General features: G+C 34.3%; 1 protein-coding gene across 1 annotated transcript in view; it reads right to left on the bottom strand.

Annotated features, from left to right (window-relative positions):
- LOC149771374 (uncharacterized) overlaps positions 1-14772 on the bottom strand; it is a 30500-nt gene extending 15728 nt beyond the window's left edge. The window contains exons 1-3 of the mRNA XM_089948540.1: positions 14609-14772; positions 9109-9236; positions 2008-2176 (exon numbers count right to left, since the gene is read on the bottom strand). Of these exons, the coding sequence (XP_089804666.1) occupies positions 2008-2176; positions 9109-9236; positions 14609-14744 (433 nt within the window). The 5' untranslated portion in view covers positions 14745-14772. The remainder of the gene's footprint in view (positions 1-2007; positions 2177-9108; positions 9237-14608) is intronic.
- Positions 14773-15103: the final 331 nt, after the last annotated feature.

Raw genomic sequence — 15103 nt, 5'->3', positions numbered from 1 at the left:
GAGAAAGTTAAAAAAGTATTCATGTACCAAAATAATAGACCGTACGTGTGCAGGAGAAGGGTTGTGTTGATGAGATGCTGCTGCATTGGATTAAAGAGTTTTATCTCAAGTACAGTTTTATATTTAAAAAATAAAATTTCAGTTGGATTGCAATTTCCGACATGTAATTTTCGAATGATTTAAAAGGTGTCCCACAACTTACGACTCAAAAAAAACGATGTGCCCCAGAACATACAGCGCACAAAAAAATTACTTTTAAAATTAATTTATGGTGTCCCAACAAATACGGTGTCCCAACATATGCGGTAAGTATGGTAGTGCATCTAATTTTGAGCCAGTTTTGCCCAACTCTCTGAATGTAGCGCTTAGTACATTATAGATGCTAATCTTAATAATATATATATAAAAACCCTAAACAATCTCATCTACATACCTACACTAATTTTGAAACCAGCGCAATATGAAACACCTTTCTTTCCTTGCCTTGATTCAGACTCTGGGTATCTATAGGAAAATGCCCACCAAGCTTCCAAGTTTGGCATCAGTCATCTTAAGGCTGTATTTGATATCCGAGTTTGTCACAGGATAGAAATTACCAATCATTCATACAAAATTAAAACTAAGAGTAATTTCAAAATGTATTTGATTTATACATACAGTCTAGGATTACTGTATTGTTTGCTCGTTTTGTCTTCATTGTATGTTTTATATTTTGTATGGTTGTCAATTTGAATTTATTTTATATTAACAGAACGTGCTGTATTACATGGAGATGTCTCAAAGAAACTTTTACTGTCTGTTTATCTTAATACAGGAAATACAGTTTTGCTATGAAAAGAGAAACAACTTTAGTTAACAGATTAGCGAGAAATTTATTAAAACATTGAGTGCTGATATTTATTGTGTTAAAAAATCAATTAACGTTTTTACATGCCTATAATCTACTAATTGCCTTTAAGGCTCCATATGATATTAAAGGCAGGATACTCTAGAAGACCTGAAGATAGCTTCAAGAAAGGGAAGTAAAGGGTGTTATCTACCTATTATTAAGGCAATACTTAATTGTGGATCAACTTTGTACAAATAAGAAAGCCATTTGTAACAGGATGCCTTTTCAATGTAGTCAAAGTCTATGAAATGTCAGATAAACATTTCCCTAATTTTAGCAATGGAAGACATTTTTAAAGGTGAACTGACACCATTTGCAAAAGAAACTGAAATCCCTCTCTGTCCTGCAAATTGTATGAGGAGACTAATGAAGGCATGAGTCACTGTGGCTCAATGGTTATCATTTCCGGACTTACAACTGTAATGGTTTCAACTGTACCACATCATCAGTCCACTCACAACTGTAATGGTTTCAACTGTACCACATCATCAGTCCACTCACAACTGTAATGGTTTCAACTGTACCACATCATCAGTCCACTCACAACTGTAATGGTTTCAACTGTACCACATCATCAGTCCATTCACAACTGTAATGGTTTCAACTGTACCACATCATCAGTCCACTCACAACTGTAATGGTTTCAACTGTACCACATCATCAGTCCACTCACAACTGTAATGGTTTCAACTGCACCACATCATCAGTCCATTCACAACTGTAATGGTTTCAACTGTACCACATCATCAGTCCACTCACAACTGTAATGGTTTCAACTGTACCACATCATCAGTCCATTCACAACTGTAATGGTTTCAACTGTACCACATCATCAGTCCATTCACAACTGTAATGGTTTCAACTGTACCACATCATCAGTCCATGTCAACTACATGTCCTTCAGCAAGCCGTTTTGTTCAAATTACATTGGCACTGAAAAAAACTGTACTGCTGTGTCTTAAAACACTAGACAAAACACTTATGATAGGCTTAATGAAATATAGGAAGTGGTTTTTATGAAATTCAAAATTGCGATTATTGATAAATGCAAGATGGATGACAGATGATTGGCACAGAGACATAAACTGGTTTTATGGCCAGGCTAGCTGAAAACCAACCTTTGCCCTGGTCTATGGCAAGCCTTGCCTCCTCTTCCTCTAGCATTTCTTTTAAGTCTTTCTGTTTGGCCTGGACCAGACATTCTTTAAACTTTTCATATGTATCCTGACTTCCTTGTTGAATCCGCTGTATAAGCCTCATGGTCTTATCAGATGTTACTCTTTCCTCCTGTAGAATCATAAAAAGGAACACTGTTAAATGTTTTTCTATTAGTAATTTTAAAGTACAACTAGGGAAAAAAAGTCAATGTTTTAAATAACAAAACTTAATCTGCCCTTAAATTTAAGTCTAGAATCTGATTAACAATTATTGTCTGATGTCTTGACTTGAACTTTAAGTCATTTTGGTGAAATTTTTAACAGAAGCACTTCAAAATCCAAAATTCATCAAGGAATTTGTCATGGTATTTCTATCAAATAATTAGGTTCTACAGCCATGTTATGCCTACAATACTCAATGATGCCTGGAAAAGTAGTTGGGGCAGGGGTTTGAGCATGGTGGTTAAACTAATTTTATTGATGCAATACTTACCTGTAGCAATCACATAGATGGCTCTTTATGGGCAGAAAATACCTGGACTGCATTGTGTGAATTCACTCACCCTGGTTGAACCAGATGATTCTAGAATACTAGGACACCTCTGGCTCAACCCCCATGCACATTGTCCTAGCATTCTTGTCAGGACACTGCCTAAACCAGCTGAACATCAGTGTATGGTGGATGAAGGGAATCTGGCCATATCCATTATGTATTACATCAATAAAATTGGTCTGACCTATAAAATACCCTACAATTTAATATCAATAATACATACGTGTTAGTTTTATACAGTCAATTTTGTTAGTTTTGTGGGAGGCCAATGATTGCACACCAGGAACACAACAAAAAAAAAAAACCAAACCATAAACATATAATTCTCACCTTAATTGTAGAATAGAAGACTACTTGATAGTGTCCACAAGGGCCACTTTTTGAACTAGTAACAATGGGTCCAAAGAGACATATGCCTTTGCTTTGGGGAAGCTAACAACTGAAATTAGGTTGTGTGACATTGCCAAAATCAACTTTCATTATATCCCCCAGAGATGAACCAGTTAGACAGGCACACGAGGTTTGAACTTCATGGGATTTAAGTTTCTTAAATGAAAGGTTCCTATTCATATAAGAAAGATAAGCTCTCTTGACTGCACTACACCTTGAAATGGTGGAAACTGAAATATCGGTTGAGCCCTTTATGGGGAAGAAAAGATGCTTCCTACCCTTTCTTCTATTTTAAAGGCTGCCAAATAAAAACAAAGCCCATATGAGAAAAAAGTCTATCCTGACCACCATTGCACATATGTGACTGTTACTAGGAGATCGCATTTTGGAATGGAGCAATCGATGAAAGCTGGAGTTTTGTTAAGAAAATGATCGTCAAAGGAGAGGAACCAACCATTTCCACTCAACCTTATCCAGTCTTGCTCTGTCGACAGGGTTATGAAGCTTTCTCCTTTGTCTCACAGATGCTAAGGAAAGCGAGAAAAGTTTTGAAGCTAATGTTCTCAAAGGAAGCTTCACCCAGAGGCTTGTGGGGGGTATTAAGGGACTACAAGACACAAGGAAAAAGCCATTTCAGCATTGGTGCAGTTCAAAATACTTGATCAGATCTGCTAAGTTTAAGTCCATCCTAATGGCTGGGCCTTTTAAAAATGTATGAGTATCAGATAAAGATACCCTATAGCTATAGAAGAAACTGAGCATTGTTCCTATTCAAAGAGGAAGAGAAGAAAATCAGTCACTGCACTTGTAGAGGTCACCTAGGATTTACATGTTCTTTCTTACACTAATCACAAAAAGAACTAAATTTTGGCATTAAAGATCTTGCAGAAATTCTTCTGAACTGACAGGAAATGATACACTTGGCAACTTTGCTAAAAAACTTCCTTTTGCAGACAGATTATTTGAGAGAAGTCAACCAGAAAGGTGGAGAATCTGTGTGCTATTGTGTAGAAGCATGCTTCTCTGGGGTACTGATCTAAGATGGTCCAGCAGAAGATAAATAAACCATGATCACTGATGCCAGAGAGGTGCTATCAAAATGAGAAAGCAGTGGAATTCCTTACATTTTTAAGAACTGAAGGGTGGGAAGGTGTAAGTGTACAAACAATCCAACCTCAGGCTGAAAGCATTCAATGCCCAGGCCCTCTGGTCAGGTACTGTAGCAACATCAGTGGGGAACTTGTTGTTCAGACAGTAGTAAACAATTCAACAACACAGTCCAGCGTTGGAACTGGGAATCTGCAAAAGATGCGTGTAGAGACCACTCTGTGAGAGTCATCTTTATTTCCTTGACAGACTGTCCACCAAAATTTTTTGTTGTTGATAGGAATGTGTGACCTTGGATGTTAATTCCTTCCAAGGCTGTCCAGTGAAGGAGGTTCTAAATCTCCTTATAAAGAGAAGTAGCACATGTGCCTCCTTTTATCCCAATGTATGCAACCATGTGTTGTTGGAGAAGACAATCATGCAGTGACCTCTTATTGTGTTGATGTACCCTGAGGGGCAATCAATTCCAATTAAATTTACTCAAATAAAGCAAGTGTGATTCCCTTTTCAGACAAACAGTTCACATTTAATACTACTGTAGTTTGAAAGATCTCTTCTGGCAACATTTAAAGCCCTGAAAAATCGGTCCCCAAAAAAGAGAGAGAAAAAAAAAATTCCCACCCTATATACCTACCCTAATTTTTTAAATCAGTGAAAAAAGAAACACATTTTTTGCTTGTGTTGTACATTACATACCATGGACAAGGCGAGTTACACAAGGAATTTCATCATAGGGACGGTGCATTGTTTTTGGCACAAAAAAGAAAGCTTAACAATAGCTATGGGTAAGCTATTGCTGCTATTAAAATCACCATTCATTCAGAATAAATTGTCCTAAGATTTTTAAAATGGCTACCGTGACAGGCATCCTGAATATCTGAATGGCACCATTAAGACCAACTAGACATCATTAGAAATTTGTGATATGATCATCCATTCAGGAGGAGTAATGATAACAATTTCATCAAGATTACAGATGTCAATATTTTAGAAAAAGTCTCAAAGGTATCCAATTAAATGGAACTTATAAATAATTACATTAATACCTCTCAGGGGATTGACATGTATGAACGTAATTATTACTAATACGGGTGGCAAAAAAAGTGCAATAAAAAGGGTGAGCTTTATATTACATGCCATAATAACAGAAATTTGTATCGAAAATGTACATTTAATTTTGCTACTTACCTGGATCTGTAGTTAATTACAATTCTTGTCACAAATCGTCTGAGTTCATATGGATTAGTATAAGAATACAGACTCAAAACAAAATGATTAATTTTATACATAACATTTACTTTAACTAATCTACATTACATGTTTAACTTTTGCTGAAAGGTCATAAAGTCCAAAATTCTGAATGCTATATTACATCAATGTTGAATTCCTCTTTCAAAATTTGTAAAGCACTATTGATTTGTCCTTTACCTGATGCAACATGCTCTTCAGTTTTAAAAAATCCCTCTACGCTAACATTTTTTAGTCGTATAATATCCACGAGTCACATCGATAAGCCCGTTTCACGTAATATTTGCATTTGTCGAGATGTTTTTTTAATATAGACTGGTCTGCTACTTAAGTGTGCATCAAACTATAATGACTATGTGGCACACGCTTTCAAATTCAAGAAACACGTCTGTTTCCTTGGGATGTCATGTACAGTTACTATAAATAGAAATTGAGGAAAATGTTTGACGTACATAGCCACATAGTCGCGCACGTCAAAAAAATACAAGATCAGTAGCTGAAGTCTACAAGTCACACAACACGAGATTCAAACTGTATTTGTTATTCTGCGTCTTGCTTGCTGACGATGTCGCCAGATATAATCTTTCAACTTGGAGACATGGCTTTTTTGTCTGTGTGTGTGTATATGTTTGTGTTTTTTTTTTTTACATGGACTAAATAGGTACCCTATATCTAATTCTATTACCCAGCTAATTATGAATTGGCTGGTATCCTGGTACCTGTTGACATGTTTAATCAAGATGGGCAGCATAGTGACCATATTGATCGACACAATTTACATTCTGGACAAACAATACATCATATGAAGACTTCTGATGAAAATAATTAAACTAGTTCATTACAATGATTTATTGTCTAAGTTTTGAATAAATTAATTTAGTATAACTATTTCCAGTATGTACAGGGATGCAATAAATAACTGAATACTGGTATATCTGAAAGAAGAAACATTTCTTTGTCTGCTTATTTATCTATATATTCATTTCTTGAATTTGCTCACTGTAATGATGTTCTATGTTCACTGTTGTATGTATCTTCATATTCAGAAAATATCTTTGCTTATCTATCTGCAGTATGGTCTTTCTCCTTCAGAAATGACAATAAAATATTGTATAATTACAGGGCAGATCATTGTGACATAACTAGTATTCAATTAAATAGGAGATTGAATATTCTTTTACCATTTTCAGGGTTAAATTTACGTGCAAAAATAAACATCCAATACTCTGACTCTATGCATGTCTCATTGTACGTGTACGTTACAAATTCCTGCCCTAAAACCAAACGTGTGGTACTGTAAGCAACATTCTGCTACATTTATTTTGATTATATATTCAGACAATAAAAAGTATAATTTAAAAAAACATGTATATTCAATATATGCATATTTAGAAAAGGCTGATTGACTTCGATTGTAGTAAAAAAAATTATTCAAAGAAATCTAAACAAACTTGTGCAGTGACTTGAATAGAGGCACATCTATCATTACCAAGAAAAAGTAATTGTTTGTGATAAAGACAGTTGAATTCCAAATGACAACCCCTATTGTTTAAAAAACACACCCTCCCAGAATTCATTTAATTTACACTGAAATGTGAACCAAGTGCTTAATATTCAAGCAGTAATGGAAGTCATGTGGCTGAATATACATCACTAGTTACTATACATTAGTAGTTACTATTCATCACTAGTTACTATAAATGACTAGTTACTATACATCACTAGTTACTATACATTACTAGTTACTATACATTACTAGTTCAATACTAACTGCATGTTTACTGTACGGGACTGACCATTTAATCTGTGTGGCATTCATACTGGGATAGCTTTGTCTTCCTTTGTTACAAAATAAATTTGTTTCAAGAAAAATAAAGACTGGAATAATGTATTTTTTACAAATCAAAGCAAGACAATTATTTTCAAGCATTAACCCCAAGCAAACTGCTTACAAAATTAAATGGTCTCTCCCTAATAAAGACTTTTATTTTATACTAGACAGTGAATTACTTGATTTTATTAGACAAATAATCTTCATATTTGACTTGTAATGAGTGAAAAAGTATCATAATTTTCACACTAACAACATTACAATCATAGAATTTGACTTTGATCTTAGAAAATTACATATCTGAGAGGTAAATATGGCTGCCTCTCATTAAAGATGAGATTTTGTACAGATGGGTTACTTATGTCAGTTGATGTGTTCCACAGTGAAAATATGAAAGGCAGGATTCATTTTGAGACAAGATATTTCTAGTGATTGTAACCCAATGATGGAGTGTTGTAGGTCTCATTGTAAATGAAAAGGTGACTGACATCTTTGTAAGTAGTTTGGAGCAGGACCATTGTGAATTTTAAACTTTAATCTTATTTTGAGCTCTCTCTCTATCTCTCCTAATTAACAAATAATCTGTACTAAGGTGATCTGAGTGATACAAGGAATGAATGACAATGAGAAGAAAAATGTACAAATATGATACAAACTGTGTTAATGGCAAGAAAAATTAACCATGTTTATGCTTTATGTTGTGTTAGGTTATTACTATACACATAAATATGTATCATCAAAAAGTGTCAGTGTTAACTTACAGGTATCTAAGATGACATTTTGTGGCTGTTCATGAAAAAAGTTACTGCTACTTTAAATAATGAATAAAACTTTGTACAGTTTAAATTAAAATAAATGTATAAAATAGTAATAATGCTCTTTCTCTTTCATATAACTAAAACTAATATACATTTATGTAGTGCCTTGCCCATGCACACAGATATTTTATTAAGTGCACAAATGTATCTTCTTTTCTTCACAAAATACGGAATTTCAGTATGAGGATGAACTTATCTTTGTTATTGTCTTTATTTTTCCAAAATGGTACATGACGAGTTAGTGTCTAGCAATAAATTGGGGGTTGGGTGGGTGGGTTCATGGACTAAAGCTTAAACTACTCGTCTATAATGCTTAGCTGGATGTCAGTAGAAATCGTACATTATTTTAATGAGAACTCATGAAGTAGATAACTATCAGAACTTGTGTGATTCATTTCACTTCAGTCAGGAGTCTGGTGTGAATGAGATTTGTTATCAACTTGTTCAGCATTTACTGTTCTTTTCACTAAAATACCATTGTCATTCATTTGAAAGTAAATCACATGAACTGCAAGGGAAATAAAGACACGAATCTGTAGATTCTGATAACACAGCAAAGGAAAACAATAAAGTTCATGAAGCATCATCTTTATGCTAGTATTATCTGAAATTTGATTTGGCATTATGTATCATAAATTATTTTCGTATGATCTAGCAAATGTGCATAATCACTAATGATCACATTGTTTTCAGTATCCAAAAGCCAAGAAATCGCTCCTGAAAGAGATAACACTGTATATAAATCAGTGCATGCCTCTGTCTCTGAACTGCACAAGAGCATAAAAAGTAAACCATGCCCATTTAATTAAGACCACATGAAAGTGGTCATCAGAAGCTGTGGTCATCATAAGCTGTGGTCATCAGAAGCTTGGTATTATCTGTGATACACCATGGCACCTTCATCTCGATGTGCAGAGAGATAGTGGATGATTATTTTTTCAATCATCTCCGTTCTCTCCATCCCTACCGTGAAGCATGCAGAATAATAAAAAAATGCATGAACTGTGCTTGCTACAAGTAACAGGTTGTATATCCCTCTTAAACCAATCACAGAATCATTTGAAAAGATCCTCTATATATTTTCATACAGTACTTAAAGAATTACAAATTCTTACCAAAATGTCACGCATTGTCACATCGTCTATAAGTCCTTTCTGCTGTATGTACAAGCAAACAGGCTTAACATCAAGATCACTCATCAGATTTGGCAGACACTGAGTCAGAACATTTCGATGTAGTTTTCCTTAAAAAGACAGAATTCAGATTCTTTGAAATGACATTTATTTTATTTGTACTTATGTAACTACCTATGGAAGCAGACTATTAGCTATGGCATAGAGATGTGAAGCAACTTTTCAGGTTCTGATAAATTTTAAGGCTAAGAGAAATAAAGTTCCAAAGCTCTACTTGTTAAGTCTATTAAATATTACAGTATACAATAACAGTGTCAAGGTGTATCCTTGAGTCATTAGGGAAATGCTTAAAAATTTAAGAGAAAGCTTTAATTACACCATTCACAATATTAAAACTGTTAGACCTAAGGATAGGATATCACTGATACCATGTAGATGGCTTGTTTTGCAAATAATTCTGTCAAAATGAACAAGTCTGTGCTGGATAGTGACTCTGACATACACTGTAATTATGAGATAATGTGAAAATAACTACTCCCACCACCACACCCCTCACACAAATGTTGTTCAACTTCTTGATAAACTCAATATTTATTGCTGAGCAGAAACATCTATAAAATGGTTTTGATCCTAACAAGTGGGATATACCAAAAGTCACTGTGAACAGAGCACTATCCAAAGATCAACCTGTGTAATAGTGTTCCACAGGGTTCATTACTAGCCACTATTTTATTTCCAAGCTTTATCAGTGATCTGTGTTTTTTCCTGGGTGGAAAAAGTTGGCCAAAAGAGCCTCCTACCAGGTCATAGAATAGTGTAATTACCCAAAGAAAGGATTATGGGTTGCAAATATCTAAAACCATTTCAAATACATATTAGTTTTACATGCATCTGCATCAAGAATACATTAACATCAGCAACAAATATTCACTTATTTCAGCATTTTATGTGTAATATTTGCTTCGACTGGGTTCTAAAGTCAAACAACAAATATTTTTTTTTACAACTCTAGTAGATAAGGAAGCTGTAGTACCAGTTTGACTCAAGAATTGATTAAAACTAGAATAATGTTGGAGATGGGAATATTGCACGGCAATGAAAATTGTTAGCTCAAAGTCATTAAATTTAGCATCAATGTTTAGTAAATAAATGACTCACGTTTCAGTTTTAACTGAATCATAATTTATAATTCAAATGCCTAATTCACATGCATGTCACTTATAAGTGATCTAGACATGTAGTGAATGAATGGCTCACTTGCACTATTATGTGAAGTACACTTCATAAGTAAAATATCTAATCCTTCTCCTGTCCTGTCATGTATAAATTACCTATATGTGAAAATTAGCCCTTAATAGGTAATGAATATAAGTGAACTAAAAGCTACATAATTTGGTAAGGAAAATCAATTGCTTCATTCCTGTTTCCCCCAGTTATTTTCTAACAAAAGATACGCTCAGCCTTACGCTGATGATTGCCATACGGTGACAATATTTTGAATCATAAATAGTTCAATATTTCTATAATAGACTTTTAGTGAAAACACCGTTCAGGAGAAGTAGTCATATATACAGATTTTTTGGAGGGACATCAAGGCAGCTGTTTTGAGGTTAGACCAGTTTCATTTTAATGAAGGAATGAAAAGTTTTTTAATTTGTAACTGGTGATATGGATATCCATTTAGAACAAGTAGCTGCTACATTGTACAAAATCTGGACAGTCAGACTATCATCATATTCACTTAGGACCAACTACAGCTAGTGCAAGGTTTATTGTAGGCTGCAGTCAAGTAGACTTATTTTTCATCTTTGGTGCCATTGTTACATCTAGGGATTTAAACTTAAGTAACAGGAACAAGATAACCTAATGAATATTCAAGTTTCCAAAATAAAAAGTATTTTTAAAAAAATAATTTTTTTTTAAACAAAGTGAAATAATTAAAAAACTTTCAGTGCATCAATTCCTAGTATGTAATCCTATGATCTTAATGTCTTATATCAAGTTCTCACTAATCCGGCATCTGTTCTAAGGTAATCCGAACATAACTTGTACAGTGCTTATGTGCTACCATAGTAACACAAATAAATTCAATAGAATTATTTAATACAAATGTTTTTGCTTCAGTGTAATCGCATGGATGTAGACTATCAGTGAAGTCCTGGAAAGTTTCAAAATCATCCAATTAGATATTCTAATCCTTGACTAATAATCACATAATTCCACAGATCTGACTGTTTTAATCACTGATCTTTCACTCCGCTATAACCAATGCATATATTACCAATGAATCACAAGTTCTTCTCTCAACAACTCTTACATATGCTGTGTATAACTGAAATAATAAATTTCTTCATTATATATTGTCCTTTTATCTCTGAATCAGAACAATTTTGAACAATTACCTCTTATTATTTGAAAATAATTAAAACAGTCATAAATAAAAACAGTCCCATTCTGACCATCAAATCTCAATGAACCAATCAAATGCTAGAGTGTGCATATTTGGTCAACAGTACTTTCAATTCCCACTCTTGTTTATGCAACCTACAATAAATAGGTCATCTTGACCTCATTCAGTTCTTTATTTCATCTTTGGGTAACCTTGTGAATGAATTTTACTACAAAGTATAAATTTACTTTTAAGACGTTAGTAACCATTGAATTACACAACAGAAAATAAATGTCATAGTCTCAAACGACTTACACGATTATATCAAATTCAAAAGATGATGCATAAATGCATAACACTGTAATGCTTTTTAATCTTTCTTTGACAGACTCTCTTAACCACCTCATTTGTTTTCAAGTTTGATTTGCTGCATATGCAATGATTGGTCTTTTTTCTACATTTTCAACATTTGTTCTGTTATTGGCAGCAGAGAGATGCCTAGTAATATACAAAGAAAACATCCATTCACATGGCAATCAAATAAGAGGAACTGTCCACAAAAAACATGCTATCTCCATTTGGCGTTTTTATTTGTTTTGCATAGCAATAACATGATAATCTTAAGTTGGTGTCTTATCAGGGCAGACTGTTCCTAATCCTTAGTAACCTAAAGTAATGGGAAGCTGATAGATTATATTTCAGTGCATGCTGCATGTTGCTCTCACACAAGACAATGTGTTCCTCTATCATCAGCACATAACCAATTTGAATTCTTTAACAACCTTCCTTGAAATATTAATGATTGGTGGATACTTGCTATTGTCAGCATAATGTCTTTGTCAGTGTAGGTGTAATCATCCTACTTTAGTTACAGTGTTTAGAGGACCACTTCTACAACAGTTAACATACAGATAGCAAATGCAGCTACTATAAAGCACTGGCCATTTAACTACCAGGGGGAGGAGGAATGCGATTGTCTTTTATCTCAAGATGATTTATTTTGTTCCGGAAACAAATAATATAAGTGTGTTTGTTTCTCTATTAATCATAGCAAGAATATTTTTCAATCTTTTTGAGAACTACAAAATTAAATTGTTGGTCCCTATTGTCATTGCAGTATAGTATGGTACATACATATATCCCTTTATTTTAACAATTACTGAGGCATAATATTTATCATGGCACCCAGCTCTAGTATGTTGTTTTGTGATAATTCTGAACTTAGATGACACTCAGGCATTTCTCGCTAACTTTCAAATCATGAGTGACAATTCTGTATAGCTTACTAATCCACTCAGCTGATTTAAAGTTATTTAATGTCATCCTCTGTATTAACTGCCCTACATGTACCACAATGCCGTAAAAAACCAAACCAATATTTTAATATGTGCACGTGTCAGCTTGACAGCTTTTTTATTTAGGACGAATTTGATACATCTATCATTAAAAGTCTATTGTTAAAAATCCATCATAATGATCATCCATTCAAAAGCGACAGCAAGATTGTAAATACAGTCATCATGGCAGCCATATTGGATGTATGACTGGCACCATTTTCATTCAGGACCAATTGGGCATCATAACAAGTCTTCTAGTTGATACCCCATGTTGATATGAGCACCCACTCAGTAGTCTAACAATAACATGATTTTCAAGATGGTTGCAATGGTGGCCATATTGGAAATTCAGGTGAATAGTACTTTCTTTTCAAAGTTATTATAGCACGAGTTTTAAGACAGCTATCATACAGCCAAGTTGGATTTTAGATTGGAATCTTGAAGACATCATAAGAAGTCTTTCAACCCCATGTTAATATGGGCACCCATTTATTGGGAGTAACAATTACAAGATTTTTAAGATGGCTGCAATGGTGGCCATATTGGAAGTTAGGTTAGTAACGTTTTCATTTGGGATCAACAAAGCATCATATGAAGTCTTTCAGTGAAAATTCCATGTTTACACGACCATCCAAAAGGGGCATGCACGAGTAGTAGCAATAACAAGATTTTTAAGATAGGTGCTGTGGCAGTTATACTTGATGTGAGATCAGCACCATTTTCATATAGCAACAACTAGACATCAAAAGAAGTCTTTCAGTGAAACAACCATGTTGATATGACCATCCATTCATGAGTAGCGATAGATTTTTAAAATGACCAGTGTGATGGTCATATTGGATTTCCAAGCAACACCATTTTCATTTAGGACCAACTTGACCATGGAATGTACTGTGGGTAAGGTTTCAAGGCAATCCTCCAAGTAGTTTAGGAAGAGTAGATATAATAAACTTGTGCTAATGGATGGATGGAAAGAAGACAGATGGATAACAGACAACAAACCATTCCATCAGCTCTTCAAGTATATGGCAAGTGATATTAAGCAGCTACAGAAAGCAGTCCCTTCTGAAGTACACAGCAGTTTAAAACTGCTGTCAGAAATTATTGTAGTCAAAATATGCAAGAGATTTGTGCATTCAACAATCAAGCACAAAGCTCATATATTGCTTTGGTAATGATCTGATATTTTATTTATGTTTCATTTGACGCTGATAACAATATCACATATGCTAAAACTGTACTTTCTGGGCTGACCAGGTACTTTGATACTTCTGAAAAATGTGGATTGTTTGTTATGACTAGAGACACAAAAGATAATCTAAATGCACTGATTTTTCTCTAGATCAAGATAATATTGTTAAATATGCAAAAGTCCTACATCCAGTACTTTGTTCTTCTACAATTTCAGCAGCACTGGTCTCAAAATCTGCAGCAATTCCCTTGCCTAGGGCTAGTAAGTTTTGTGTTGGACTTTTTTCACTGGTCTGATGGCCAAGTATGTGTACAGTTGAGTTGCAGTTGTCACCGTTAGGCATTTATAGGAAACATCAAAGAAGGTTAAGCATGATTACAAAATTTCTTACCAAAATCTACTAGCCCTTATGGCTACAAAAAGTACATCTTAAATTCAAGGCATATAGCATGTGAAAATGATGACAGTTTATTGGGTTATCACAGACAGACATCCTGAAAATGAGATTCTGTTCAGCATGTTATCAAACTATCACACTACTTATTCAAAGTTCTATCCTCTTACCTGGTATGCCAATGTCTGATATCTCTTTTCCAGAAGTTTTCCTTTTCTTGTTAGATTTGTTTCCCCTTTCTATCGGTATATCTATTTCACACTCTGGTAAGTCTGTACCAAAACTCTGGACACTGTCCACATCCATGCCAAATGTTACTTCATGTGAGGCTCCAGTTGCAAGCGTATCCTGTTGTTTCTTCTGCTGCTGTACCCCAGTGTCTGTCTCATTCACGATAGACTTGACATCTCTTTGAGCATGGACCTCCTTGATCCCGGCTTCCTTAGACCTTTTTGTTATTAATTCTATAAGTCGTTTATATTCCACTTTCAGAGAGTCTACATTGTCCAATGTTATTTTCTCCTGTATTCCAAGCTCCTGTCTTAAGTCCTGTACAACAGCACTTAATGCTATTATCTCTAAGTCTACATTTAAGACATCCAATAAATCAATTTCAATCTGTAAAAAGACATGTAAACACATTTAGCAAAATGGATTCGGACATA

Source organism: Sinohyriopsis cumingii, unplaced genomic scaffold (genome assembly GCF_028554795.1).
Source record: "Sinohyriopsis cumingii isolate HCF-2022 unplaced genomic scaffold, ASM2855479v2 utg001908l, whole genome shotgun sequence".
Taxonomy (NCBI): Eukaryota; Metazoa; Mollusca; class Bivalvia; order Unionida; family Unionidae; genus Sinohyriopsis; species Sinohyriopsis cumingii.
Note: the sequence above shows the minus strand (reverse complement) of the source record. Positions and strands in the feature narration are given on the sequence as shown.